This window comes from Euprymna scolopes, chromosome 27 (assembly GCF_053919585.1).
Source record: "Euprymna scolopes isolate OS-2025 chromosome 27, ASM5391958v1, whole genome shotgun sequence".
NCBI classification, from domain to species: Eukaryota; Metazoa; Mollusca; class Cephalopoda; order Sepiida; family Sepiolidae; genus Euprymna; species Euprymna scolopes.
The window spans coordinates 65157859-65184201 of NC_136508.1; the positions used below are offsets into that span (position 1 = coordinate 65157859).

A 26343-nucleotide genomic window follows, 5' to 3' on the forward strand; every position below is an offset into this window, starting at 1 on the left:
AATAAAAAGAGAAAATGCATGTTTCTTATATTCTCAGTATAGCAATCCACTCTAAAAAGTGAAAAAGAAGGCGAAAATGGAAAAAAATGGCACTCTTGCAGAATTTGATCTGGATCCTCAGGAGTTTCTATCAATCATTCATGGTTTGGACGCGACCAACAATCAGTGGATGAAGCCGTACGTAGCAAAAATGTTGAAACGCTAAATGTTTTTTTTTTGTTGTTGTTGTTTTCTGTATACAAAAATGTGAGTTAGTAATTAATATTTGGTTGATGGGGGGAGGGGGGGTTTACTATACACATATTCGAAAAAATTGTCCAAAAACAAATAAATGAAAGCAAATGTAAGGTAAGTTACGTTTTTACCTAACTGGATAATTGTTTAGTGTTTTTATGTAATGTAAAATGTTTAATCGGCTCGAAAAACAGAAATGGTCGCGGACTCTGTTGAATACATTAAGTTTGGGAAAGTAAGTTGAAAACTAAAACCTATACAAAACAGTGTCTGAAACCCACCGAATATATGTTACCATGACATAGGCTGGCATAATCGGTGGGTTTCTGACAGTATTTTGTATAGTTTTTTAGTCTTAACTCACTTTCTCTAACTTAAAGTAATCAACAGTATCCGCCACCATTTGTATCTTTCAAATACACCGATAAACACTGTTTTTTAACCCGACTAAACGTTACATTAAATGAAAAGGGTTTATATTACTAAACACAGATACAAAGAAGTTGTCTAAAAATAAATATATAACAAATAAATGTTATCAAAGGCAAGAAAAGTAAATGTTCTACCTAACTGGATAAGATTTTAGTGTTTTTATGTCATGTATAATCGGTTCAAAAACATTCAATGTTTATCAGTATATCTGAAAAATACAAATGGTGGCAGACTGTATCGAACACGTTAAGTTTGGGGAAATTTGGTTGCTGGAAAGTGGGTGCTCATTTTAAGTTAAATTTACATGGAAAAGTGATCGCCCACTTTTCGAAAAAGTAATTTCTTCATATCATAAAAATTATTTTTTTGCGACGGAAACGGTTTGCAGATTCGTTTTTAGCACACCAAAATCTACAAAAAAAATTTGTTATATACGAACGTGAGGCGCACGGCCCTTTATGGAAAATTATATCAAAAATCCGGGGGAAAATAGTTTTCAATAAAAACAACAAATGAATTCGATAGAAAAAAAATGGATGCTATTTTTTTTTTTTTTTCCTGTGTGTTTCTTGGCTAAAAAGTTTTTTGTTTGATTTCTTTTGCATGGTAATAACCCCTGGACTCTAGGACTATTTTCCATTTCACAGACGTAGCCTTTGTTTATGCTACGCGAAAACTGCTAAATATGCCCTCATGTACCAAACTGCCTTGTCAAAAAACCTTTAAGCCAATAAACACGAAAATAAATGCCCCTTCCTAAGGTGGCCAGAAAGTGGGTGCTCATTTTAAGTTAAATTTACATGGAAAAGTGATCACCCACTTTTCGAAAAAAAATTTCTTCATATCATGAAAACTATTTTGGTACACCTTGGGCGTTGAGTTCCATACAACTCAAGTTATACAACCATCACCCCCATGCGAATTTCTATACTGATAGGTTTTTTGAAACTTTTTCACTGGATTATTATGATTATGAAAAAAAATTGAAAAAAAAAAAATCATTTCAACATTAGAAAGGGGTACTCACTTTTTAGTTACCACGTTCTGGGAAATCGGTCACTCATTTTTTTTTTTTTTCTAAATATTGGTAAATTTTTAGATTAGGTCCACCTCCTCAATTTTCTTTTAAATGACGACTTGTAATGGTTTTCGACTATGCTGAATACGAAAATTGCATTGAAATTTTGCAGAAATAAGTAGTTATCAAGATATAAAAAGTTATATTATGCATTGTAATCTTTGGCGGCCATCTTTTTTACGCGCGTGCATTTGTTTATGTCGCGTGCGCGCGTAAAAAGATGGCCGCTAAAGAATACAATGCATAATACAACTTTTTATATCTTGATAACTACTTATTTCCGCAAAATTTAAATGCGATTTCCGTATTCAGCATACTCGAAAACTTATAAATGTCGTCATTTAAAGTAAAATTGTGGAGGTGGACCTATCTAAAAAAATACCAAATTATTAAACATTTCCCCAGCATGTTAGTGAAATTTATAAATACTTTAAAAAATTTAAAAAAAAAACAAAAAAAACAAGAGTTTTGAAAAAAAAAACAAAAAAACTCACCTTTCATAAAAACAGATAAATTATTGTAAAGAAATACCAACAAATTCACCTTTCATAAAACAAACAAAAAAACACCCACAAACTGACTTTTAACTAAATAAGTAAAAAAAAAAAAAAATTAAACAAACTCGAAACTTTATTTTTATAAAAACAATTTAAAAAAAGTCATGTTCAATCTATTTTTTTTTCTTTGAGAAACAAATATATTTCTGACTTACAAAGGCGGTAGAGGTTCATATTATTTTTACTTTCTATGGTTTTGATATACCGCGTTTTTATTGGTTACAAAATGGGTGACTGATTTATCAGAACGTTGTAACTAAAAAGTGAGCACCACTTTCAAATGTCGAAATAATGATTTCTTTTTTACATTTTTTTTTTAATAATATGTTTAATTAGTGTCCAATCAATAATAATCCAGTGAAAAAAAATTCCAAAAACCTATAAGTATAGAAATTATGCATGGGGTGATGGTTGTACAACCACGCCACTTACATTGCCTTTCGCACTTTTACAAACATTATTTACGTTAACTCTTTTCATAAATAATTTTTTAAAAAATAACTAAACCATTCATTGATAATTTGTCACGTGTACAAACATTTATTTATTTATGTAGGCTTAACCCTTTTCATGAATAAGAAAAGTTTTACTCTATAAGAATAATAAAAGGAAAAAGTTACTAAACATTTGTAATTTCTCACGTACTTACTTCTTTTCATGAAGGCCATAGGAATAGTTGACCGAAAAGTCGTGAATCAACAACTAATAAAGATGAGAATAATAGTCCGCAATAAATAAAAATGGTGCTAATGCAGAGAGTGATCTGCGCTATTTTTTAAAATTTGTATTTTCACATTTAATTAAAGTTTTACGATATGCTTTTTTTTATTCAATTGTAAGGTTAAAGTACAAAATAGGTAAAAACACCCTCCCCTCCCCATTTTAAGAATGGCTTTTTAAATAATAACGGTATTATTTCAGCACGGATCACTCTCTGCATGAGTATCATAAAAATTAATACAAATAATACTTATCTCAATAAATGAAAGGCTCATTTCTACCGGAAATGAAATGGAGGACAATCTCGCAGTTACGAAAAATATTTTTATTTAATTTAATATTTTTATAATTCGCAATGTTAAATTATTTTAATAACATGCAAACATTCCTTGATTTAAAAATAGATTTTCTGAAAATTTCAATTAAATTGATAATTTAGAAATATGGTTCTATCGACTTTGAACGAACCAATAATTACATTTTTATATATATATATATAGATTTCTGTGTGTGCGTATGCGTGTATATATATATATATATATATATATATATATATATATATATATATATATATATATATATATATACTAGCATTTCAGCTCGGCGTTGCCCGGGTGTTTGGAGGTGTATGTCAGCAAAAAAAAAAAAGCGGTCAATTTTTTTAACTTTGACCCTACTATGACCCCTTAAAATTTATTGTTTTTGACTTAAATTAAGTTATTAAGTTAGATCCATGTCCAAGGAACCTATGTCTAAAATTTCAAATGTTTAGACCCAAAATTGTCGGAGGAGTTTGGTAGACTTCTCAATGATCAAATCGTTGAACTTTGATCCCTTAACAGCCAAATTTCTGTCTGAAAACGGATTACAAAGTTTTTCCCAAATCTCAGTACCCTGTATATTCAACTTTCGAGTCTTTAGACTGAAAATTGACAGAGTTATTGCGAAGGGAAATGTACACAGACACAGACACGTTCACTTTTATAGATATATATGCGCGAATGGAAGGAGGGTTGAGAGTTGCATGTTTTGGTTTCGATTCTAGCTGATGGCACCGAAATCATATATATATATATATATATATATATATATATATATATATATATATATATAGTTTTGATCTCACTACTTTATATTGAGTTCAATATAATAATCGATAGAGAATTGCCTCTGTAATAATAAAGACGTAATCTGAATGAATTAAATTATCATATTTAAGTGTATCTTATGACCGGGCAACGCTGGGATGGCTGCTAGTATAATCATATTACTCTATGGACCGGTCGACTGCCCTTGTTTCATCTTGTCTTTCAAAAACATTGTTGTCAGTTAAATTCAATGCCGCATCTTTGCTTATGAGGCATGTTCATGGCAGAGATTACTGTCTTATAGTTTCACACCGTCAATATCTGCAACAAACAGACAAATCTTTCAGGTCACGAATGCATAAGTTTAGTCATTATAACAATGCAATTTGAAATCCCCTATGATCCATTCGGGCGAAGAAAAAATAGGAGGCATTAGTTTTGGAATGTTCTTATTATTACATTTATACGATTTGCATAACTTGAGAGGAACTAGCCATAGTTAATAACTTTATATACTTAGGAAGCTCCATAAACGAGGAAAGCAGTATGAATTTTGATTTGCAGTGCAGCCCCTGTCCCACCGACGAAATGTTGCATCCCTCTGCCTGTTTTACAAGTATTTTAATGGTGGATGCTCTGACGAACTACAAGCAGTTGTACCCCCTCGACGAAAATATTCCTGACAAACCTGACAGGCAGCAAAGTCCCACCCCTACACAGTAGAGATCCCTAGGTGTAAGAAAGCCTTTTACTCTAATAGCTTCTTCCCCAGAACTGCTAGATTTTGGAATTCTCTTCCGGTTTCCTGCTTCCCCAACTGTACTGACATGCAGAAGTTCAAGTGTAATGTGAACAGACATTTTGTTGCTAAACTCCCTACATAGTACCCCTGGAACTTAGGTCCCTGGTAGTAGCCCCCCTACATCAAAGTGGCAATGTGCCCTGTTTGGGGTGAAAATATAATTAAAAAAAAAAAGGATAGGAAAAGCCTCAGCGGTGTCTAACCAGCTTTGCAAAATCTGCAGAAACAATATTTCATCTTTAAATCTAAATTGAAGCTTTATAACAGGCACTCCACACTGCTATATGGAAGTGAAACTTGACACCTCAAAATCAATCAGGAGAAGAAATTAGATTCGTTTGATATCAAGTACCTCAGAAAAATTGTAGTGGTCAAACAAAGCGATCGAACTACCAACTAAGAAGCCAAAGATTGAACTAAGCAACAGGGAGTACCATCAATGATCTGCAAACGACGTCTATGCTGCTCTGACATGCCCTAATGTTGGCCCCCGAGAGAATTGCAAACCAAGTGCTCCAATAAACGCTTCGTGGGAAAAAGAAGGGGAAGACCATAAATGAACTTGAAATAGACAACTGAGGGAGATTTGATTTCAACAGAAAGTTGCATGGACGCTGTAAATCAGGCTTATGATCGAAAACGATTGTTATACCTTGACTGCCCCATGTGTCACAGGACGCAAGAGTTCTTAAGCCAATGTCAAAGTGTAACGTGGGTGGGGATCTATTTTTAAAATGAACTTACTATGATGTTGGTGATGTTGTCGTAGAGAATGCTGCCCGTTGTTTCAGTGTCCAATGTTTCCTGATCTTTACTCGTAACCACGCGTCTCCACAAACTGCGTTTTACCAACCGGTAGTGAGGGCCGTCGACAACACATTGGTTTCCAGACCAACGAGATGCTTCAATCCCACGTTTCAGCTTCGTGAAATAATCAGTGCACTTGTCTGCAAATAAATGCAAAATATTAATTGTACTTTCTCTGTTTTACCGCATATCAACTTTTGTGAGTTTATTTAATAGGAAGGCAAAATACTTACTCTAAACATTTAATCGATTTTCTTAGTGTTTATATATTATGATGGACAAGCAAGAAACTACCCGCCATCCGGTATCTATTAATCTAGTTACAAGTATTTACATTAAATATATTTAATATAATATTAGATAAAGTAATATCTAATATAAAGCTATTGCAGATGTAAAAACTAATGTTTTACATTTAAATAACCTCACTTGGAAATTTAGGCAAATAATATTTTTAAAGGGTTTTGATAATAAATATACTCTACTTTTTAATGAGATATCTCTTCACTAGGAAAAGATATACATTTTATAGGGGGTACCCTAATATGAGTATGTTTCTCGATATAAGAATGCATTCATGCAGTGCGCTCACGCACATACACACACACACACACACACACACACACACACACATATATATATATATATATATATATATATATATATATATATATATATATATATATATATATGGGGGTATTTATTGAGAGTCTCTCTCTTTCTCTCTCTCTCCTTATATATATATATATATATATGTATATATATATGTGTGTGTGTGTGTGTGTGTGTGTGTGTGTGTATATATATATAGTTATTTATGAAGGGTTTCAGGATATATGTAAGTTTTTAGGAAGTGTGTCCAGATATCTGTAAGAATATATGAACCGTGTGTATATATGTGTGTGTGTATCTATATACATATATGTATATATATACATATATATTCACATACATATATATATACATGCATATATATTCACATACATATATATATATATACATGCATATATATATATATATATATATATATATATATATATATATATATATATATATATATATATATATATATATATATATATATATATATATATATATATATATATATATATATATATGCATATGCATATGCGATTCATGCATAATCGCGTTGACACACCGGTTCTCGTCAGATCACCGAAGTTAAGCAATATTGAGCCTGGTCAGTACCAGATGGGTGACCATTTGGGAATTCTAGGCGCTGTATGTGACTCCGTTTATCTCGGCATTTGTTTCCAGTCATCCTGTACATATACTTCACTGGTATTTAAAATGTCGATTCAGGAGAGGTGTGGTTGGAGATTGCGCACCTCTTGTCACAAAAATTTTACACACAGGCACCCCCACGTGGGTATCCACCATCGTCCGTCAAAGACTGAAGGAGCCTATATATATATATATATATATATATATATATATATATATATATATATATATATATATATGTGTGTGTGTGTGTGTGTGTAATTCTTGGTCCGCTCAACATCGATAAAACCATATTTCTACATTACCAATTTAATTGAAATTTTCAGAAAATCTATCTATTAGGTCAATGAATATTTGCATATTATTAAAATAATTTAACATTGCGAATTATAAAAATATTAAATTAAATAAAAATATTTTTCGTAAGTCGTTTCTGCGAGGCTGCCCGGTTTTATTTCCGGTAACTTCCGTTTCAACTACTCTCGAATTACAAGATAAGTAAAAAAAAAAAAAGGTACTCATGCAGAGAGTGATCCGTGCTGAAATAATAACGCTATTATTTAAAAAGCCATTCTTAACATGGGGAAGGGAGGGTGTTTTTTTTACCTATTCTGTACTTTAACATTACAATTGAATAAAAAAAAACATATCATAAAACTTTAATTAAACGTGGAAATACGATTTTAAAAATAGTGCGGATCACTCTCTGCATTAGCACAAAAAAATCCTATATTTTTTAAATTTAAATTCATTCTTACCATATTTTTTAAATTCAAATTCATTCTTACCAATTTTATTTTAAATTCCTTTATTTATTTTAAGACTTTTCACTCATGAAACAGTACCTTTTAATTGTTTAGTTTCTTTCACGGCATTGTTTACATAAAAAAGTTTGTTTTAATTTTTTCTAAACTGTTTCATTTTTACGACATGCCTCAGCGTATTATAAACACCCTAACCTCCCCATGTTAAAAACGACTTTCAAATTTAACACGCCCTTCCACAAACCTCGAAAGCCGTTTTTATCATGAGGAGGTTGGGGTGTTCATTCCGAAAGCCGTTTTAACATGGGAAGGTTAGGGTGTTTATAATATGCTGGGGCGAGTCGTAAAATTAACGGAGTTGCTATTTATTATTTATTGCAAAAATTGCTTGAAATTTATTTATTTGACAAAAAAAAATTACATTTTGGTACTCCTTGGGCGTTGAGTTCCATGGCGACCAGCAACAAAAATAATAGTCGCTCCCTTAGACCCCCATCCCACCCCGCACGTAACATATTTTATTTACTGATGTTGCCGTAACTAAACGATTATTTGTCACATTTACAAACATTTATTTATTTATTTATTCATTTTGAAAAAAAGTTTTACTTTTTATGAATATTAAAAGAAAAATGTTACTAAACATTTATTAATAATCTCTCACTTTTACAAACATTTGATTTTAAATTTCTTTTTAAATGACGACTTTTATCGAATTTTTTTTTTTAATAGTATTTGCGGATGGGTATGTTGACAACAAATATCAGTTAAATTTTGTAAATATCAAATGGTGTTTATTCCGAAATCTGTTGTTAACATGGAGAGATTGAGGGTGTTTATTCTGAAAGCCATTCTTAACATTTGTTCAGGTGGACCTAATGTAAAAAAAAAATAAAAATAAATAAATAAAAGAAATAATTAAATCATTTACTGATAATTTCTCACTTTTACAAATATTTTTAATTTACATGCACGGATGAACAAATTGTTGAATAGTGCGAAAACAAAACGTTGTTGTAATAAACTTCGGGTTTGCAAAATTTAACTGATATTTGTTGTCAGCATAACCATCCGCAATTACTATTAAAAAAAGTCGATGAAAGTCGTCATTTAAAAAGAAATTTAAAAACAAATATTTGTAAAAATGAGAAATTATTAATAAATGTTTAGCAACTTTTTTTCTTTATAAGCATGGATAATAAACAATGATCGAACTCACAACCGCCTTAGCAGCAGTACGTATATATATATATATATATATATATATATATATATATATATATATATATATACTAGCAGGGAGATCCGACGTTGCCTAGGATTGTATTATGATCAACATTTTCCGATATCAGTGAAAATATTGGGTGGATTTTTTTAAAAACACCCAAAATAAACCTAGCATTTTTTAAGTAAGGCAGATGTATCTTATAATGGTTCGCCTTTTAAAATTCGTAAGTATCATCGTCAAAGCATTCATTTGGATGGTAAATGTAGCTTATTTTTGCTGATGAGGAGACTTTGTTTCCAAAAACAATATGTTAAAATTATTGTCCATGACTTAATGTCTATCTCAATAAAAAAAACATCGTTTCCGAAACGATCGTACAATTTATTGACTTTGTTGTGTTTCTCCTTATGAAACCGATTTTATATTTTTAATTTTAATTATAAATTATCAATCATCTTACTAAATATATATATATATATAAATATATATATAAATATATAAATATATATATATATGCTATGTTATCTCTTTAAAAACTCTGTTCTTATTGTTGAGCACTTTACAGTTGAAATAAAAGTCGGTCACTTAAGCTCGCGTGCGCAGATCATGATGCTATAATCATTAGATCACTATGGACGGACGTCTCAACATTTAATAATAAATGTTTAAATTTCAACTGTGTTTCTTGCGGTTAACGTTAGCCGCGGAGTTTGTTCCTTGCTAATGGAGTCAAATCTCCCGACCGGCAGTAACTGTGACACTCTGCACTGATGGTTCCTGAAAGGATGAAGCATTAGTGTCTGGAGGTATTTAAAAATTTCAAGAAATTTTTTTTAAATAATTACAAATTGTACAGTGCTGTAAACTTTAGCCTAGTGGGGGTGCCCTTTTCTTTTCCCTGCAACCTCTTTCTCACAGAAGAGACGTTGAGAGCCTGTCTCTGTTTTATCGTTATTTTCATGGCAAGTGCTCATCTGAGCTCCAATCCATGGTCCCCCCTCGCTAAACTTTCACGAGAAACACTCGTATAGCTGAAAACACTATCAATAATTTCCCCACTCTTTATCCGTGCCTAAACCTAAACGTAGATTCCATGAACAAAGCTTTTTTCTCAGAGCTGCACACCTGTGGAACTCTCTTGCTTTGCCTGCTTTTCAACTGACTATATAATATGGTCGTCTTCAAGTCCAACGTAAACAAGTTCTTGATGAATCGCTCTCCTTAAGTAATTCAATTTACCAAATTTCCACTACTAATAATTACTACGTCACTGTCCCATTGACCACTGTACACTTGTTAACTCTTATCCTCGAGTGGTCTCTGAGCTTTGATAAGTGGTGCCTGCTTTGTAATATATATATATATATATAAATATTAGTATCGATATTTATAAGACAATCCCAATCAGATATAAAAGCAACAGTATAAATTTTACTCTGTTGCATCTTCTTTTGGACTATATCTTATGTATCAACATAAGAAAAATTGTATTTGATTATACCACCATATTTTTCATGGCCCTACAATGTACTCCCGTGCCTTTATTTTTTCATTGAACCTTACTTCATCTTGGGATATCTTTTTAATCTTGACCTCTTATAAATTTTCATGCAAACTTTAGATTTCGATTTATGTGCTAACCGGCAAAATTTATAGGCTACTTATAATTTTTGCTAACTACATGTCCTCTAATGATATGAGCCATTTATTGAAACTGTATGGTATATATATATATATATATATATATATATATATATATATATATATATATATATATATATATATATATATATATATATTTCTTCTGATGAGTTAAGGGCATAATAGATTTACTAATTGTTATAATAATTAAGTGATTGATTTTGCGCTACGAAACAGATACTGTCAAGTATTGTATAAGTCAACTTAATTAAAGGAATAAATTATAAGATGGTCAACATCATGAATTTTGGAATATAACTTTTTGTCATTTATTATATATACATATATATATATATATATATATATATATATATATATATAAAGAAAGTAAAATGAAAAATGAACAAGTGACGCAGGCATGATCCCCGTGAGTGTACAGTGAACAAGGCATAAAAATTACGAAGTTTAGCATTTGCCCCCATCCCACCCATTTAGCCCAAAAGTTCCCAGGGGACGTCAAATCCTGGTGAAAATGAACAATCGGTGCAGTTTTAGGTCTTAACATATGCAAATTTGAGTTCTGCACCATGCAAAAAAAAAAAAAAGAAATAACTAAGTCCATCATTTGCTTCCCCCTGATTTAGCCTCAAAAGTCCCCAAGGCCTCAACATATTTAAATTTGAGTTCAGCAATAGACATACACAGAAAATTTGAACAAATATGGTAAAATAGTCCCAACATGGAGTGTTTTTATCAGCCCTAACAGAGCCCCAGGGGGACACCCAAGAGTTATCGTGAAGTATAGACAAACAAAATTATATAGAAATCAGTAAGTTACAACTTTTCAGAAAGTTTTATAAAAATCCCAGCCATCAATTTGTTTAATAAGCACAAAAGTGTCAATTTTAGCCATTTTAACCTGAAAGGCACCCCTGGGGGTGAGAAGGGGGGGGGACAACCTGAGTTTTCCGGAAAAGCTGTTCTGTTACTTTTTACTCATATCATGTTTAATGTTTGCGCAAAATTTCCAAAAATTCCAAGGCGTAGTTATTGAGAAAAGTGTGGACAGACGAACGGACAAGGGTGAATTTACAGGTCCACCCTCCTTTTGTCGGGGACCAATAAACAATGGCAAAGCATAATAAAAAGAATTTACTTAAATAAGCCACAAAACAAAGAATAATATTTTGTTTCTTATTTATTCAAAACTTATTCATAAAACCTATTAATAGCGTTTTTTTATTGTGAACACGCGTTTGAGCTCATTTTTGCTAACTACATGTCCTCTAATGATATGAGCCAAATATGAGCTCATATGTATGCGTGCATGTGTGCACACCTTGTTTAATTACCTTTTAAAATTAATTTCTTCTTTATTTCTTGATATTCAGCGATTTTTGCTTGATTCCAATTGATGAAATTTTCACAAAGTCTGCTGCGTTGGTTGATGGCCAACTCGAACATCGGGTGATGCGGACCAGGCTTTGGTATCTGAAAACATGGATAATGCAACTGGGAGTGAATCGCTCGTGAATAGGTGTTTGGAAGGTTATAGAGATCCAAATATTAGATTGATAAGAAAGGAACGAGGGGGTGGGGAAGAAAAAAATGAAAGAATTAAAAAAGAAGGAAAGAGACGGAATTACGGGGGGAAAAAACAAAAATGAAAAACAAAATGAAATCTATAATATAAATCTCAATCGTCGGTTTGTATGTATGTATGTATGTATGTATGTATGTAGTCATGGTCTGGTGATGACGTGTGTTAAAAGCACAGATGTCTTAGTGTCATACTGTGCTTCTCCAAGACAAATCAACCCCACGTGCACGTTGTGACCACTGCCACACAAACGGGGCTCTGATGAACGACGAGTGTCCTGCGCCATATAACTGGACCTCCACTGCCTTATGGGCCAAGGTTCTTTTAAACAAAGGCTAAGGGTGAGGTAACCCTGACAGAAACCTCCAGAGGAGCTTAGGCTCTGTCAGCTGCGGCATACGTGACACACCGCTCTGGTGCCTAAAGAGTAGGATTGTCTCAGTGCAAAGTCTTTCCTCACTATAAAAAGCTTCAAACACAGGCATTACTTGATATGCAATGTAATATACATTTTGCAATCAGTGTGTATCTCGATAACAAAAAGGCTGGCTGTAGTCTGAAACAGCAGATGGACATTCAATGAGGACTGATGCAGGTATTGGCGTCAATGGAAATAAAGGTTCTGGAACTTCCAGGGTGTGGCCTGGTAGGTTTCCAGAGCACCACAGCCTGGACCCGGTCATCAGCAGATGTCCAGGACTATAGAAGTGACTGTCCGGCACGTGCTGCTAGTGGTGCTCATGTTTGCCTTATTTGAGCTAGAGATGTATTAAGTAATGTCATTACTTGAGAACGAGTTTGCTGCTATGTATGTATTTATGTATGTATGTATGTATGTATGTATGTATGTATGTATGTATAAATGTCAGGTCATACCATATACTACTGGTACCATGTAACTCAGTACTACCTGCCTCATGGTCAGGTCACCGGCGACTAAACTGGTTCCCCTACCAGATTTGTTTGGTGAGGAGGGCGGCTAGTCTTCCTGAAGAATTAAAAACAATATCTTCCAAAGGGCGAATGAACCCTTTTTTAGGGTCAACGGCCAACTAGCACTGTGTATATTCGTATATATATATATATATATATATATATATATATATATATATATATATATATGTGTGTGTGTGTTGGGGTAGAGAGGGCTCCCGTAAGCCGTGGTGAAGGCAACCTTTCTAGGAGAAGCAAATCTCTGATTTAAAAACCAGAAAGCGGGAGACCAGTACCCGCATTAAGCTGGTCTGCAGTTTAACTTGTTGCTGACTATCTTACTCTTGCTTGTTGCTGGATCTCAACATTTTGAACCGAGAGAGAGACTTAGCTATCGTACAAAGCTGTAACATCATCTTTGTATAGATACTCCCTCAGGCATTTGGGCTCATGGACTTTAAGTGTCTGAGGGATGGCACTCGTCTGACAAGACGTTGCAATCATCATATATGTATGTATGTATGTATGCTAAAACTTTCGACAGATGCAACGGATCCCAATGAGATCAGTATTGTTTTGGAGCTTGACGTCTCGGACGACGAGTATCGAAAAATTGGCCAAAAATATGTATTCCTTCACCTTCAACTGGCCAGTTTTCTACAAGGAGGGGTCGGTATTTGCGTCGCCATTATCGCAAGTCATGGTATCGATTGGATTGACTACGCTTAATTTCAATGTTTGGTACTTCCGGTCAGAAGATGGAGACATTGGCTAAGACGTCACGTTTTTTTTTAAACTTGTTTTTCTCCTTCGCATTATGGGTTTCGAGCCTGCCTGCTTATTAAAACTTTTTTTAACACCTCTGCTTACTGTTGTTCTCATCCCCCCTCCCACTACTACCACTTTTTACACCCCCTCCCCCAACGGATTCCTTCCACCATCTACACACAGCCGGGTAAAGGGCATCCCCGCTACTGTTGTTTTGATTCTCTCCCTCCCACGTGGGTTCCTTACTACGCCACCTAAACACCCGGGCAACGCCAGGCACACCAGCTAATCAAGAATAAGAGAAGAACTGATATGAAGAGACTTGCATATAAATGTAACGTTGTCCTGTCTACAAATCTGTAGCATTGATGTTTACACATCGACGTATCAAATCAAAATGCATAAACGCGTCTGTACGCATATTGTTTGCACATACACTATCCCAAAATAAAAACAAATCATTATATTTTGCACCAATCAGAAAATTTTCTGAATGTATTTGAAATAATACATACATACATACATACATACATACATACATACATACATACACGATGATTGCTGTATCTTTCCAGATGATCGCCGTCATATTGAGTTCTCTCCATCTTGTCGTCCATGCAATCTCAGATGACTCTGCAGTCCCGCTGCAAATTTGCACATCTTGAAGCAGATGTGACACACAAATTGAGCAATTTCGGCTGAGTTAGCTTCCTCTGGATGGTTAAAGGGTATTCCTATGAACAAGCATATGTTTTCTCAAACCAGCAGTAGATTTGCAAACTTTGATGCATATCAACCAGATCGTTTGGTTTTGGCTAATAAGCACAAAGTTAACCTGAACAGGAGTTTTGTGTGACTTTAGCAGTTTTTGACAGAAGCATATTTTTTTCATGGTTCTCTGAGGTTTGCTGTGACGTCTGAAAGCCTGGGACTGAATGGTGCTATGTATGTAATAATTCCTATGACCTTTTGAAATTCTGCTACAGTTGGGCTTGGGAGTGATTTTATTTCGTCCACCTTTTTGGAATCTGGGTGTATTCCATTTTGCACCAAAGAACTTGATCTATTTCTAGTTGACCACATATTTGCTACTGTTGAATGCGAGGCCAGCAGTCTGTGCAGTCTCCATCAACTGTCGTAAGTTGTAGTCATGCTCCTGTTTGATCTTCTCATGGATGATCACGTCATCAATTAGAGCTAATGCTCTAGGCCACTTCTCACTATTTATGTCCATCTTCTGTTGATAGACATCTTGAGGCATGACTAGGCAAAGGGCATTATTTTGAAACAATATATCCTGAAGAGCGAATTGAACGTCGGCAGTAGTTGTGACTCTGTTGAGTTTGACTGACCAGTAGCCATTTTTGTCATCTAGCTGGGAGAAAAATTTTGCACCAAACAGTTTGTGCAAGAGTTCCTCCATGGTTGGGGATTTTTTAACTATGATTAAGGCAATCAATTAAACCTTTGTGAAGCTCTCGCTTCAGGTTGCTGTGGGCCTGTTTTCTTTTCTCACAGGCTTTCGCCACATTAGTCTTAGCAGAGTAAATTTATACCAATGTATACCATATTACGTATTACCAGTTGCATTATCCATGTTGATTTGCAGCACTTTCAAATTGTTCTTTGTACAGTCCCTGAACCTCTTCTTAGGCTTATGTTGAGGGCGCTTGCCATTTTCCAGCTCATCATAAAAAATTTGTTTTGGCTACCTACAATCTTTCATTCGAACCATGTGGCCCACCCAATGCATGTGAGATCTAATTAAAAGGGTTTCAATTCTAGAGCAACATGTTCTCAAAAGGACCTCAGTGTCGGGTACTTGTGCTTGCCACTTGATGGCTAAGATGCGTCTCAAGCATTTTTGGTGAAATCGTACAAGCCATTTAATGTGCTTTTGATGAATTCAACAGCATGGTTAGCACACACGTCTTTTAAACGCGGATCCTTGTCCTGTCTGTGATGCCACGGTCAGATAACGCTATTCTCCAACTTTCCAAAAGCTACAGCGCCTTCTGAATTCGTCTATGAGTTTCAGTATCAAGAGAGCCATCCCTCGACAGAAAACTACCATGGTAGACAAACGAATCAACTACTTCTGGCCTAGCACCACACACCATGATGTTCGACACCACATATGACTGGCCTGGCGCAGGAGTGAACATCACCTTTGTTTTAGACAGACTGATACCAAAGCAGTGCAGGAGTCAGCAAAGTGATTCATTATATGCTGCATATCGACCTCAGTATGCGACAAAAAAAACAGCATCGTTTGCACACAGAAGCTCTTTAACTAAGACATGATGCAGCTTGGTTCTGGCATATATACATACATACATGATGCAACTTGGTTCTGGTATACATACAGACATGATGATTGCAACATCTTGTCAGGCGAGTGCCACTCTCTCAGACACTTTAAGTCCATGAGCCCAAAAATGACTTCCATCGCCACAGGACCATTTTAATAGACAAATGCCTGAGGGAGTATCTGTACAAAGATGATGTTACAGAGTCTTAGCTTTGTACGACAGCTAAGTCTCTCTCTCGGTTCAAAATGTTGAGATCCAGCAACAAGCAAGAGTAAGATAGCCAGCAATAAGTTAAACTGCAGACCAGCTTAATGCGGGTACTGATCTCCCGCTTTCTGTTTTTTTAAATCAGAGATTTGCTTCTCCTAGAAAGGTTGCTTATGGGAGCCGTCTCCACCCCAACACACACATAAATACATACACATACGTACAAACAAACAAACACATACATACATACGTGATGCAACTTAGTTCTGACATACATACATACATGATGATTGCAACGTCTTGTCAGACGAGAGCCACTCCCTCAGTCACTAAGTCCATGTGCCCCAATATGACTTTTTAGCCCTGCCAGCGACTTGCACACCCTCAAGCAGACATGACACTGAAAACGCTCGCTGATTTGTATGAGACTAACAGCAGCGGAACCTGTATTATCATGGGCTTTCATGTGATCAACCAAACCTGCCTTCGACAACAGAGCCCGATCACACACCTTACAGATCCAGAGATCTCCATGGTTGGGCGGCAAGATTTGGCATTTCCTACATCCTCTCTTAAGCTTCTCTCGGTCTATTTTGGCTGCTTCATAGTGTTCTGCACCCCTGTATATCAGTGTCCTCCATTGCTTGCGATCATACGCTAGGGACTCCCAACTGTCAACAGGAATATGAAAGCTCACCAGACTCTCCTTGATGCTATCACGAAAACGTTTTTTGGGCTTGTGCTGGGGTCTTTTTCCAAGAAAGAGCTCACCATAGAACAATTGTTTTGGGAGACGATAGTCTTCAAACCGGATGAGATGACCCGCCCAACGCAACTGGTTCTTAATAACAATGGTAGCAATACTGGTTGTTTTGGCCTTTTTTAAAACATATGTATCAGGGACAAAGCTATACCACTTTAAACCAAGAATGTGTCTAAGGCAGTGCTGATGGAACCTCTCGAGCAATTCTATATGTGTCCGGTACAAGGTCCAAGTTTCAGATGCGTAGAGTAGGGATGGTACTACACATGCTTGATATACTGAAATTTTAGTTGTCAGAGTCAAATCACCGTCAGACCAGACTTTATCTTGTAGCCTTCCAAAAGCATTAGATGCCTTGCTGATTCTCTGTCTTATTTCCGCATTAAGAGTGCCATCATTTGATAAGGCACTCCCAAGGTAGACAAAATTTTTTACGACTTCAAGGCGCTTTCCACAAACGAAGATATCAGGTTCCACATACAGATCATTGGGAGCGGGAGTGTACATGAGTTTAGTTTTCTTAATGCTAACTGTCAGTCCGAAGCAGGTACAAGCATTTGTAAAGAGATCCATCACTAGTTGCATATCTACTGGGGAGTGTGTTACCAGGTCAGCATCATCAGCATACAACAGTTCCCTAACAAGTCCATCACTAACAAGTGTTTTGGCTTGGAATCTTCTGAGGTTGAACACCTTTCCAGTCGTTCGGAATCTAATATAAAAACCCATATCACAATCGTGGAAACCATACCAGAGCACAGCAGTCAAATAGAGCGAAAACAATGTTGGTGCAGCTATATCACCCTACTTCACACCATTATCAATGGGGAATTCTTCCGAAAGCTGACCATTGAAGTTGATGCGACCTTTCATACTATGATGAAGTTGCTTGAACTTGTCTGTAAAAGCAGGTGTACAGCCAAATTTTTCCAGCACTTTCCAGAGAGCCTCATGGTTAACTGTGTCACACGCCTTGGTTAAGTCCACAAACACCTGGCAAAGGGGCATACGCTGTTCAATACATTTTTCCAAGAGCTGTCTAGCAGAAAACACCATATCCACAGTTCCTCGCCCACCTCTAAAACCAGACTGGGATTCCGGAAGGATATTAGGACATACATACTTTTCCAATCGGTTTAGCAAGAGCCGTGCAAATACCTTTCCAACCGCACTCAGCAGCGAGATACCTCGATAATTTCCACAATCAGATCTTGTACCCTTTCCTTTGTACAACATAACCAAGATGGCATCTACCCAATCTTGGGCAACCGGGTCACCCTGCCATATTGACAGTATCAAAGAGTGGACCACACAATGTACATTGACACCACCATGTATCAGCAGCTCAACAGGGATGCCATCCAGCCCAGGGGCTTTGTTTATCTGTTTTATGCAGTCAACTGTTTCCACAAGAGTCGGTTCAACATCAAGTTCCGGACAAAAGGAACATTGAGGGATACTTTCTATTGCAGCAACATCAACATTGGATGGGTTATGAAAAAGATCATGAAAGTGTTCATGCCATCGATGCTTAATTTCATCTGAGGTTTTCAGCAAGGTTTTCCCGTCCTTCGCCAGGAGTGGTGTAGTTGAAGAGGATTTCGGACCATAAGCCTGATGAAGCAAAGGGTAGAATGTCTTGACATCTCTATGATCGTAGGCAGTCTGTATCTCCCTGGAGAGGGTAGACCACCATTTGTTTTTTATTTGGCGCACACAACACTGAACCTCACTCCTAACAGAAGAAAAGTGGGCAGCGAGTGCTGGCTCGTTCAGAGGTGAAGAGTTGAGAAGTTTCAAATAAGCTTTCCGCTTTCTATCAATTTGAGGCTTAATTTGATCGAAATTATCAGCAAACCAATCTCTATGTCTGGGAACCTTCAATCCAAGAACTTCAACACCTTTTTGGTATATTGTATCTCTTACTGTCTCCCAGTCACAATCTGAGAAATCCACCTGGTTGAAAGCAGATTTCAAGGAACTTCGTACTACTGGATCCTTCAATTTGGAAACATCAATACGTTTAGGCACTTTGACACCATTGAAACGGCTTTTTTTTGCGAACTGTAATTCTCAGTTTAGCTCTGACCATTAAATGATCAGTACCACAGTCAGCACCACGCATTACTCTAACTTTGCAAAAATTTCCAAAATCACCATGTCTACACAGTATGTAATCAAGCAAATGGCCATGTTTAGATTGGGGATGGAACCAGGTCTCCTTGTGTTTCTGGTGGGAAAAAGTGTTGGTAATAACAAGATTTAGTTCACTGCAGAGATGGAGAAGCAGCATACCATGTGAATTGACTCTACCAATGCCATATGGACCCAATGGAGACCAAGTCTCATTGTCTGATCCAACCCGTGCATTGAAGTCACCAAGAACCACCAAACTCTCAGCGCTTGGCAAACCGGTGATAACAGATCTAAGCATATGATAAAAGGACGTAATATCGTCCTCAGGCGAAGTAAGAGTCGGCGCATAGACAGAAAGAACATTCATATAACGACCAGCAGCAAGGGGCATTCTCAATGTCATTGCACGATCATTTATGGCTACTGGCTGTTCGATCTTGTCAATTAAGGAGTTCTTAACTGCAAAACCAACACCAGCCTCACGCCTCTCCTTTTCAGCTCTACCAGACCAGAAGATTGTGTAGCCCGACTCGCGCTCAACCAGTTGATCCTCACCTGTGAAACGTGTCTCAGAGAGTGCAGCAATGTCTATATTGTATCTTTGCAATTCCTTAGTCAAAATTGCAGTCTTCCGTTCTAGTCTTTTACCATTGTCAATAAGTGTTCTCACATTCCAGCAACAGAGCTGGAGTGGGTGTCGTTTAGCATAATATCTTCTTTTCCTGTTTATATGGACGGCCATCGCTAATAGGACTTTTCTTTCTTTTTTTTTTCTTTTTTTTTTTTTTTTTTTTTGACAAATGTCTGAGGAAGTATCTGTACAAAGATGTTATTCCAGAGATTTAGCTTTGTACGACAGCTAGTCTCTCTCTCGGTTCAAAATGTTGATATCCAGCAACAAGCAGGAGCAAGATAGCCAGCAACAAATCAAACTGCAGACCAGCTTAATGCGGGTACTGGTCTTCCGCTTTGTTTTTTAGATCAGAGATTTGCTTCTTCTAGAGAGGCTTCCTTCACCATGGCTTTCTGGAGCCCTCTCCACTCCAGATAAAAAAAAAACCCACGCATGCAACATGTTTTTCTTTGTTTTGTTTTTTTTAAACATATATACATACATACATACATACATACATACATACATACATACATGCATACATACACACATACATGATGCAACCTGGTTCGGGCATACATACATACATACATACATACATACATACATACATACATTGCAATATTAATAAAAGTAGATATAAAAAGAAATAGATAAATAGAAAGATACATACATATAAATAAATAGAAGTAAATAATAGATAGAATAAATAATATATTTATGTATGGATCGATTGATAGATAGAATTAAATAATAGATAGAAAGATAGATCGATAGAAGTAAATGATTGATAGACAGGAGTAAATTACATGCACATATATTATTTACTTCTATACATATAGAAAGGTAGAGCTATATAGATAGATAGGTAGATGGATAAATAGAAGTAAATTATACATAAAAAGATAGGCAGAAGTGAATAATAGATGAAATAAATAATCGATAGATCGATCGATAAATAGAAGTAAAGTGTAGATAGAACTGTGTAGATAGATAGAAGTGAATATTAGATATATAGAAATAAATAATAGATAGATAGATATATACATACATAAATACATACATACTTAACTACATACATACATAAATACATACATACATACATAAATACATACATAGATAGATAGATACATACATATATACATAAATACATACATAGATAGATACATACATACATAAATACATGCATACATACATAAATACGCACATACATACATACATGCATAAATACATACATAAAAAAATACATACATACATAAATACATACATAAATAAATACATACATAAATACGCACATACATACATACATAAATACATACATAAATAAATACATACATACATACATAAATGCATACATAAATACATACATACATGCATACATACATGCATGCATAAATACATAATACATACATACATAAATACATACATAAATACATACATAAATACATAAATGCGTACACAAATATGCACATATATATACATACATAAATACATACATACATACATAAATACATGCATACATAAATACATAAATATACACATATACATACATAAATATATACATACATAAATACATACATAAATAAATACATACATACATAAATGCATACATAAATACATACATACATGCATACATACATGCATGCATAAATACATAATACATACATACATAAATACATACATAAATACATAAATGCATACACAAATATGCACACATACATACATACATACATAAATACATACATACATACATAAATACATACATACATAAATACAAACATACATAAATACATACATACATGCATAATAAATACATGCATACATAAATACATACATAAATACATACATAAATGCATACATAAATACATAAATATACACATATACATACAGAAATATATACATACAGAAATATATACATACATAAATACATACATAAATACATGCATACATAAATACATGCATACGTAAATACATACATACATACATAAATATATACATACATAAAAACATACATAAATACACACATACATAAATACATGCATGCATAAATACATGCATACATAAATATATACATACATGAATACATACCTACATAAATACATAAATACATGCATACATAAATACATGCATAAATACATACATAAATACATACATACATAAATGCATGCATAAATTAATGCATACATAAATGCATAAATACATACATAAATACATACATACATAAATACATGCATACATAAATATATACATACATAAATACATACATAAATACATAAATAAATACATACATAAATACATACATGCATAAATACATACATAAATACATACATACATAAATACATATATAAATGCATAAATACATACATACATAAATACATACATAAATACATACATACATAAATACATACATACATAATACATACATAAATACATACATAAATACATACACACATAAATAAATACATAAATGCATACATAAATACATAAATGCATACATAAATACATACACACATAAACAAATACATACACACATAAATAAATACATAAATACATAAATAAATACATAAATAAATACATACATAAATACATCGATGTGCATGGAGCTTGATGAAAATATTGACTGAAACGGTTAATATAAAAAATAAAGAAAATCAAGATTTATTTTAAGAAAAGGCGAAAATCTTCATTTTAGAATCAATCCATTCTTACGTTTTTTGAAGGCACAACGCTATTTCGATAGAATATCACTTGTCCGATGTAACCTTCGAAAGCTGGAACAGTATCGGACCCACCAAAGGCGAACAAACCCTCCACGTCGTTGTAGGAAATACCTTTATCATACCTACGAAAAATGAAAAGATCTATATCAAGTTAAACGCTGGTAAACTAAAATCATTTTTATAAATAATTCAGTTTGTGAACAAAATTTTGCAGGTAAAACCGTAGTTTAGTGGCCTAACATAATGTGAGATTAAATGTGCACATGTGATCTTAGTTTGTTATATATTTTGTTGCTTTGAGAGGTGATGGCATGATTTATTTTGATGTATATTAACAGAGAATGAAGGCTATGTGGTGCCATTTTGCATTGGTTTGTTGTATTTGTTTGATATAGGGAACATGCTTTATGTGTTGAAATATTTTGTGATGGGATGACTGTTGTGGCCTTAAAACCCGAATAATAAATAAGACAACACGGTGGTATATTTACAGCATTGTGTAATTACAATATTGCAGAATAATATGTTACAGAAAGACTGTCCCGTTACTGTGCTCAGACTTTGTCCTAATATCTGCTATACATATTATCCACTGACACGTGCTTCGTCGTCTACGACTCATCAGAGTGACTGACTCTAGCGAGATTCGAAATCGGGATCCCGTGATAAGAAGCCTAAACCTCTTCCACTGAGCTATCTCTCACGACTATTGAATGTATCGCGTTTTTACGTAGATGTTGTGGATAATTATATTTTAAAAACAATGCATATGCCGCTCCCCATTTGAGGGGCACCAAACTGGTCAAAGAGAAAATTATTCCTAACTCGTATTTAGGTAAAAAATGCACTCTCGTATAAGTAATTGAATTAATTCAAAAAGTATTGTTAACAAAAACAAACAAACAAACAAACAACATCTGCGTAAAAACGCGATACATTAGTAGTCATGCTAGATAGCCTGGTGGGAGAGGTTTAGGCTTCTTATCACGGAGACCCGATTTCGAATCTCGCTAGAGTCAGCCACTTTCACGAGTCATAGACGACGAAACACATGTCAGTAGATAATTATATTGTAAAAGCTATATTAGTCCTCGAGCAGGACACAAAATGTTTTTAATAATAATAATAATAGAATAACAATAACAAAGCGAGGACTACTATTGACCGTAACCAGTTATACACTCCTTTTGAAATTTTCATCTCTATTTTTCTCATTATGTACTGAATATTTGTTAATGAAACCTATATGAAATATGTTCCTTATTAAATTTTAAAGATTTTCTATTCTGAAAGGCGTTTCAAAAAATTTAATCTAAAAAAGTTATTTTAAAGTTTTTGTTAAAAAAATTCAGATTTTCTCATTATTCAGACCTGTATTACGAAGAGGGAGTTGCAAAAAATGTGTTATGGTGTGAGAAGAAATACAAACTGAAACAGAGAGTATATTCAGACCTGTAATAATACAAAGGGGAGTTGCAAAAATGAGCTGTGGTGTGAGAAGAAATACAAACTGAAATAGAGAGAAGGAGAGTTTTAAAATATAACCTTAAAAAGATAAGATACAAGTTAGAAAAGCATTTCATCCAAGGCATGAAAATTCTTTAAAAAAATTACCTTGGATTTATTTTATGTAATGTATATTTTGTTGCAATTTAAAAACATTATCTTGCATCTTGTAATTAATGATATAGATATAAATGATATAGATATAAAATTTTCAATTATTTTTTTTTTAAGTGCAACAGAATGTACATTACATAAAATAAATCCAAGGTAATTTTTTGATTCAATTTAAATTAAATTTTTATACCTTACTTTGTAAAATTTATAAAAGTGCACTGTGAAAATAAATAAATTTCAAATTGAATCTTGTACCTTTATTTTTTATAGTAAAAACATTTTGTTTAACAATTTTCATTCCTTGGATGAAATGCTTTTCTAATTTATTTATATATATATATATATATATATATATATATATATATATATATATATATATATATATATATATATATATATATATGCCTGCTTGATTGCTTTAATATATATATGTGTATGGTGGTGGGTCAGAAGCTAAGAAATGAGGATGGAGAGTTGTATGTTTTAGTTTCGATTCTAACTGACGGTAGCCAGGTCATATCTATATATATTAGTTTTGATTTCACTACGATATATTAGGTTCAATATAATAATCGAAATAGAATTGTATCTATAATAATAAATACGTAATCTGAATGAATAAAAAAATATCATATTTAAGGATATCTTACGACCGGCCAACGCCGGGCGGCCTGCTAGTTACTAATGAAGTTATATAAGGCAACTAAAAATATTCTCAAGGTCATGTTGTTGTCCTGACTTTTTTTCTTTTAATTTTCGTTTTTTGTTTGTTTGTTTTTTTTTTGTTTTTTTTTTACTAATATTCATCACAATCAGATCACATCAAACATAGTTAAAATAATGTTTTCTAAAATACCGTTACTCACCGCATTTCGGTCGCCCATCTTTGGTTTCCGTTTTCTCCGTAATTTACTGTTAAGTACCACTGTAAAAGAGACAAACGGTTAATAAACAGCAGTCAACACGAAAAAAAACAAAAAAAAAAACAATTGCTTTGAAACGTTATCACATTGTTGATTTTCATATAAAATGAAAACCACAATCCTAATCTTTTCTCTCAGCAGGGTTTTTCGCTGTCACCCGGGCACACCAATGATAATTAAAGAATAAAAGAATCATATCTGCCCGGCTTTCTTCAGTACTTTGGGAGTCTCAGATGGGATTCTTTTATTCTTTAATTATCATTGGTGTGCCCGGGTGACAGCAAAAATCGCTGCCGAGAGAAAAGATTAGGTTTGTGATTTTCATTTTTTTATGAAAATCAACGAACAATGTCATTTTTGAAGTTTGTGCTCCAAAACAGGTAATGACTCTGGGTTCTGGAGAGATGATGTTTATAATTCAAGTGCAATGCGTGACCTAGGGATTACAGGGGGGGGGGGCGATCCTATTTGGGCCATGACAATGTTTGCAGATCAACAGGTGCACTCACAGGGCGGGGCCCTCCCCTGGGGTGACATTGTTGCATATGATTGGTCCAGGGAACAACCCTAGTTTCACTCCTTCCGTGTATATATTAATGAAGCGCAGAGTCAAAAAACGACAGTTGACGAAAGTTAGCAAGACAGTTGAGCTTGCAAGTTTGAGACAGAGCAACTTGTAGAGAATCGCCAGACACACCATCTCTTCCCATGCCAACCTCACTGCTATATCGAAGAGAAAAGTAAAATCTACTTATAGACTCAGTGGAGTCGGACATTATTGAACATGGTACTGTAAAGACAATTGTATATAATTATATATTTGTATATCATTTTTTCTGGAAAGTAATCAATAGACTAGAAGAACTAAGTTGTTTTTTGGGCATGGAATTGCTTTTCTTCTAGTATACGACAGACCGGCGAGGCGACAGCATATCAAACCTGACGCAAGAAGCCCTAATGAACACCCGGCTGCAAATTGCAGACCAACCAGCACGATCAACGGGGTTCTGCTGCACAAAGAAATTACATCTAGTCGCTGTTGACTTAGATAGTGACTTGGGCGATCATAGGGTCACGCTTTGGTGACCTGAGACCAGGATAGCAGGGCCTAACATGTCGCAAGGAAACAGAAGCAAAAAAGAAACTCGACTT

At 34.4% G+C, this 26343-nt stretch overlaps 1 protein-coding gene across 1 annotated transcript in view; it reads right to left on the reverse strand.

Moving 5' to 3' along the window:
* LOC145248880 (protein sel-1 homolog 3-like) overlaps positions 1-26343 on the reverse strand; it is a 209500-nt gene that overhangs the window by 88466 nt on the left and 94691 nt on the right. Inside the window, exons 7-10 of the mRNA XM_080110638.1 lie at positions 25135-25193; positions 22638-22770; positions 11949-12087; positions 5656-5858 (exon numbers count right to left, since the gene is read on the reverse strand). Coding sequence (XP_079966764.1) covers positions 5656-5858; positions 11949-12087; positions 22638-22770; positions 25135-25193 — 534 coding nt within the window. The remainder of the gene's footprint in view (positions 1-5655; positions 5859-11948; positions 12088-22637; positions 22771-25134; positions 25194-26343) is intronic.